We start from the raw sequence: 6,495 nt of genomic DNA, 5'->3' as shown, positions 1-6,495 counted from the left end.
TGCTTCACCTCTATGAGCATCACCTAGATGCAATGAGTGCTAAGTGGACCATTCATTTCATGAGAGATGGGTTCTTGTGAACCACTACTCATGAAACATGGGTCAATGAGTTTGACTCGAAAACTACACAGTTGAATCCTATTAGCAATATCATAATTTGACTTGCCGTGGAAAATATCTCCTACTTATCTATCAAATAATTATTAAATAAAATTAGAAATTGTCAAAGTTGAGAGACCTTAATTCCCAACACAATACTCTAATGGTATACATAAAATAATGACATAAATAGGGCGGTTCTCCTTAATATCAAAACTCAAATTCCATTTTCTAATGAAGGGCAATGTTTTACCTAAAAACCAAGGACCTCCCAAGAGGACCATGACATTGTCCTTATGGTTTGATAAAGAGAAAGAAAAATTCATTAGGTAAAGTAGAGATCTTAACCTAACCAAATAGTCTCTATTTCGTCGAAGCCCATCTTCTAACAACATCTATATTTTCTATAAAGGATTAAAAAAAATTCTAATAAAATAATTGACCAACCTAACAAAGAATCTTTTAGTGACAAAATCAAAGACCCTAACATAGATGCCTTGGTCATCCACAATATGATTCAAGAATAAGAGAAAAAAAGTAATGCATATAACTCTTACCTTAGGTTACTTCTACCCAAAACTTGTGTCCATCTCTAAGATAGGTAGACTCGCCTCTCCAATACAGCCAATTGATAAGAGCACATAAAGAACCCTAAAACACTCCCTTACCACTTTATCCTCAAAAATAGGATTGCAACACTAATGATAGACAACATGCCCATCTTTGAGATAACCAACGAAGCATTTAAGAACCCTTCCAAGGTCATAAGCATAAGCACAAAACCAACAATAATTGGCTCATACAATGAAAGGAGAAACCCTATTCTAGCCTTACCTAGAACGATGTTTCTATTGAAGCTTTCTGAACCATGACAAAAACAAACCCATTCCTAACCATAGCAAAAACAAACCCTAAAGTAGACGGTGGCTCGAAGATCAGCCATAGGTAGGGAACCATCCTGATTAGAAGCTTAAGATGCCCTCTATCTCTATGAGAGCTCCCATACGAAACAAAATCTGAATCCATGTGAAACTCAAATGACTTACGTGCATTTTTATAGGAGGCAACCTCTAATCACAAATCAATGAGTTTGTTTTTCTTCCTCCTCTTCATCTAGTGACCCTCCTACTTGTCTTCTTCCTCCTCACCTTCATCTCCCTAATCGTCCTCATTCCAAAAACTAATCGTCCTCATTCCAAAAACTAGGCCATCTTGACATCATACTCATCACCTTCAACACCATACAAAAAAAAAAAAGTTCAAACACGCAATGTCTTCTCAAACAATTCCTCTATCAAACAAAAATTCAAGGCAAACTACTTGGAAATGCCCCATTATAATCTATGCCTCCAACAGGCAGTAACAAGTAGCGCGTAAAGCAGCACGGCAGAGTAGGGACTCTTAATGACCTGCCATTCTCTATCCATATTATAAATGATGTACTGTATTCTTTATTTAATTTTCATTTTCGCCATTTAATATGGAAAGTTTCAATATTTTTTATTTTTATTTTTATTTTGGTTGGATCTTATCCTTATTTTTCACTCAGAGGGGCCAGTCTTAAATCATACATTCTAAGCAACATATTAAGTCTAAAGAATGTTAGTCAATTTTGAATGTTTAAAACTTTTAATTCTAAAAGTGTATTCTTAGTGTGACCACACATTAAGCAACATATTAAACCTAGAAAATGTTTGTCAACTGTGAATGTTTAACACTTAAAAATCTAGAAATATAAACTTATTGTGTATAATTTAAATATGACATGGCAATTTAGCAAGTTCATATGTGCTTTGATATTTCTTCCTGAATCTAATAACTGTAAAATGTAAAGAATAAACTTAGACAAAGTTGCATTGGTTGAATATGATCATCTTTTAATACCCATTACCCAAATTTTTTTTAATTGAAAAAATGCATATTACAATTGAAAATATCCTTGCCTGGTTCTGAGGCCGTATTCGCATGATTGTCAATAATAATATGTACTGAAATTATGCTAACATGTTTTTCAGTTAGTAATTGTACTGAGATTCTGACCACCTTTGTTAAACCAATATAAACCTATAAAAATGTACACTGACCAAGTTATCAGGACTAGCACAATTAAAAAGTTGCAAAAATGGTAGATTTTTTGCAAGTTATGTTGGGAGTGACTCTGCTGTTAATAGTCATCTGTTTTGTATGGAAGAGACCAGTGCCCATTTTTGAGAACTTACAAGGGAAGCATGTACTAATAACAGGAGGATCAAGTGGGATAGGGCTGGAGATTGCCAAAGAGGTCCTTGCACAGGGCTGTTATGCCACATTGGTGGCAAGAAATAGGTCAAGACTCCTTAAGGCTGTTGAAGAAATCCTTGAAGAAGTGAAGTGTAATAGAGACAGAATTGATATCAAGGTAATATTACTATGAAAATACTCAGACCCGTATGAATTCTTTATTGAAAAAGTCCATTATCATCGAAGATGGATCAATTTAAAAGCAATATATCTTTGAAGATGCCATGATTGAGATTCAAGTCCAGTCATCTAGAGATATGAATATTAAGGTCATATTCCTGTCAAAATATTAAGATCCATACCAAAATTTTATTGAAAAGTACAATGTCAATCAAGACAGGAGTATTATAAAGGCTACATCCCTGTGAAAATACCATGACCCATATCAACTAACTTCCCATTGCATTTAGTTCATGGACAATCAGGCTTTCAATACTTTGCACTTTCCTTTCATGTAGGTTGCAGATGTAAGTGATTACAGAGCAGTCTTTGTGGCTGTGAATGAAGCTTTTGAATGGAAGCCCATTGACATACTTGTTTGCAATGCTGGACTGGCTTATAGTTCTTATTTGGATAAGATGCATGTTGAGGAGATTGATCTCACAATTGGGACAAACTTGACTGGGACTGTGTATACATTAAATGTTGCTCTCCCTCTGATGAAGCAGAGAAGCAATTTACATCCCTCAGCTGTGGTATTGATGGGATCTCTTTCCTCTATGGTAAGACTTTCTTTTGCTTGTGGGTGCTTCTTATCATCTCTTCTAATCCTTGTTTTATGGTTTGGGTTTGTATATGTTATGACAGTATGTGCTATATGGCCACGCGCTTTACACTGCTACTAAATATGCCATGAGGGGACTTGCAGAGGCTCTGAGGCTGGAACTTTTGCCCTTCAATATTAAAGTAACTCATGTATGTCCTGGATTTGTGGATACTCCTATGCTAAGAAATATTGAAGGTGAAGTACCACATTTCCCAGTCTTTGAACTCCCTTCCTCTGCTTAATTGCTTTCTATGAATTACTTTTTAGTATTGAAGATGACATGAATTCTAAGGCACTTTAGAACAAATTGGTATCTTTTTTATTTTATGATTGAGTTCTGAAGATGCTTCATCTTGAAATAATTTATTCCAAACAGCAAATATATATCTAGTATTAATATTTCAGTCAAAACTAAAGTTAAGGTATAGGATGGTTTTACAGTCCATTGGTTATATATTGTATAATTTTTTGTATTTAACGTTTCAGAAAATGATCTATCATTAGAAAGAAGATACTTCAAGATTTATCATTACGATGAAGATGTAGAATTGATAAAATTAAAATACAATGTATGTCAATTATAATACGAGGACCCTCTCCTCATTCAGCTTCTGCTTCTCTTGTTGCTTAATGGTTTATTTTTCATTGCTATGTTTTAATCCATGCTGAGTCAATTTGTCTTTGGAGTGTGATCTTGTATCCACCCACCTTTTCTTTTGTGAATATGTGTATTATATTTTCTAATCAATGGAATTGTGATCCGGATTATTTTTTGTTGCTATGTTTTAATCTGGGCTGAGTCAATTTGACTTTAAAGTGTGATCTTCTATCCACCCACCTTTTCTTTTGTGAATATGTGTATTATATTTTCTAATCAATAGAATTGTGACCCACCAATTCATCAAAAATACACTGCATATCAATTATAATTAAGTTTTAAGAATATAAAGAATGAGACATTAAGTAAATATAATAATAAAATTAAAACTGATTATTATTATTAAGATTATTTCTGAATTTACTGTATATATTATTGTATTTGATATTTCAAACCACATTCAATGATCATCAGAAAGACGATAATTTAAGATATACCATTCAGATGATGGAAATGATATCCAGAAGCAATAAAATCAAAATACTCAACATTTCAATTATATTAAGTTTGAAGAGGATAAAAGAATAGCGTTTAGTCTTGCACATTCATTTATGCTATGTTATAGATTCATTTGAACTTTACAGAAGGGTAGGTGATTTAATGATTTTGAATTGCACATTTACGTGACTCTTTAAAGGCATTTGCAGACACCATAGATGCTCAATTGGCCGACATTACAGACAAGGTGTGCTTTTATGACAGAGATCGTCTAGAGGACCCACGACAAGTTGCAAGGATTACCATACAAGCTACTATGGAGGGTAGATTTTTAGTTACTAGTGGATTGAAAGGGCTCTTACCTGCCATATTAACTAGGGGGTTGATACCTGCAGAATCCTTAGGGAGGGCTGTGCTTGAATTAATTTCACTGGTTCCTTGCAGAATGATCAGCTTCATACTTTCTGCATACGTCCAGCGAGTCATAAGGTGGCATCAATGCAAATGGGTCAGACATCAACAAGGCTAATAAACTGAGTTCCCCAATGGGATGATTGATGGTTCATCAATGCTCATTTGTTCTTTTATTAAAGTATCAATGCTACTTTTGAGTAGGCTATCTTTGATTTTCTGTAAGAAGAGAATTTTACGAAGTTTAGTGACTATATTTGAGGGGAGGCTCACAAAGTTGACTTCTATTCTTTGTAATGTGGTCAGTTATGGGTGTATTTTCTTCTTAATTTATTTTAGGCTGTGTTTTTTTTTCAATTTATGCATTTTAATCTCTTACAAAACTATTTTGAGAGGTAATTTTTTATGATTTAAATTTTTTTGTTATTTTTTTATTGAATAGATAAAATAAAGTATATCCATTATGAAAGATAGTTATTTTCTTATTAATGGAAATATAGCTTTTCATTGCAAACTACTTTTTAAGAAAAATGTATTTGGTTTAATAGGATTCTTGATTCATCTACATCTTTTCATTGACTTAATTATTGTTATTTGAATTTTATATTTATAAATCTCTTCTCTTGTTTGGAATATGTTTGCCAAGCTCTTTCACATGATATATCTTACAACAAAACTAATCTCATTATTGAATCTAGAAGACCCAAAAGCCTAAACATAGATAGTAGAATTGATAAGACTTTCTTATTATGGCTAACAAAAAATTTAGACTCCACTGGTAGCAATACAAAAATTCATACAATCCATTAGCCGCATCATCCAAACTTGTACTTTAGTAACTTGTTATATTGTAAAATTGAGTGGTGTTAATGGTTGTATGAAATAGGAAATCAAATATTTCATTCCAATAAGGATTTTTGATGCTATAGAATAATAATGCTTATGTAGAAATAAAATCTAAACAATGAAAATATTCAAAACCTACACCAAGAAAATGCTTGAAATTTTAAACTAAAAAAGCATTTGAAATTTTAAGGACGGAGAGTATTCATAAGTTGTTATAAAATGAAATAGGGTTTTAAACTACTTGACTATTTTGAGAAAGTAAGTGTATACTACCAAATTCTTCAAAGCATTTTCAATTAATGAACTTTCTAAGGTAAAAACTATCCACTAATTTTCTTTCTACACAATACAATGCTTCAACAGATCCACTCAATAATATACAAAACAATAACACTAGACAACATAAAATGAATTATCCTATAGATAAAGATAGAAAAATTATTTCATTTACTAAGAATAGCTACTTTGATAGAAACAAAATGCTTCATTTCTTGAAAATAGATGCATCAACATAAACATCATAATAACAACAAAAATTAAAAAGTTATCTACAACTCATTTTCCTACTTTCCCAATCAAGTGGCCAACTATAGCTTCTAGTACTCTAATGAAAGAGTGTTTGAGTTCACCAATAATCTCATGTCACCAAAATCATTTCTTGTTTTTATTTATATTGCTTTATTTTTTTGATGTGTGAATTTTGGTGTGTTGTAGGATGAAATTTCATCAATTTTTTTGCTAATTAAGGAGTTCATTTTTGTTAAGGAATCTAGGGGAAGAGCACCAAAAGCCATTATAGTTTCAATAACCATTTACTCCTTGTGCACCCAACCCCCTAGTTACTAACCTTAAAGAAACCAAAAAAATGATAACTAAAAGCCCATTAAATTAAGTATCAGGTGACACTTTGAAATCTGTACTTTTTGACCCTTGTGTGCATAACAGATCCCACAACATGCATTGTTACTACTGAGAAGCCAAACCAATAGCTATAAGT

At 32.5% G+C, this 6,495-nt stretch overlaps 1 protein-coding gene across 1 annotated transcript; it reads left to right on the top strand.

Moving 5' to 3' along the window:
• Positions 1 to 2,221: 2,221 nt before the first annotated feature.
• Positions 2,222 to 3,387, top strand: LOC131062485 (3-dehydrosphinganine reductase TSC10B-like). Its single transcript, XM_057996147.1, has 3 exons — positions 2,222 to 2,497; positions 2,838 to 3,101; positions 3,187 to 3,387. The coding sequence occupies exons 1-3, from the start codon at positions 2,222 to 2,224 to the stop codon at positions 3,385 to 3,387; spliced, it is 741 nt and encodes a 246-aa protein (XP_057852130.1).
• Positions 3,388 to 6,495: the final 3,108 nt, after the last annotated feature.

This window comes from Cryptomeria japonica, chromosome 1, assembly GCF_030272615.1.
Source record: "Cryptomeria japonica chromosome 1, Sugi_1.0, whole genome shotgun sequence".
Taxonomy (NCBI): Eukaryota; Viridiplantae; Streptophyta; class Pinopsida; order Cupressales; family Cupressaceae; genus Cryptomeria; species Cryptomeria japonica.
Note: the sequence above shows the minus strand (reverse complement) of the source record. Positions and strands in the feature narration are given on the sequence as shown.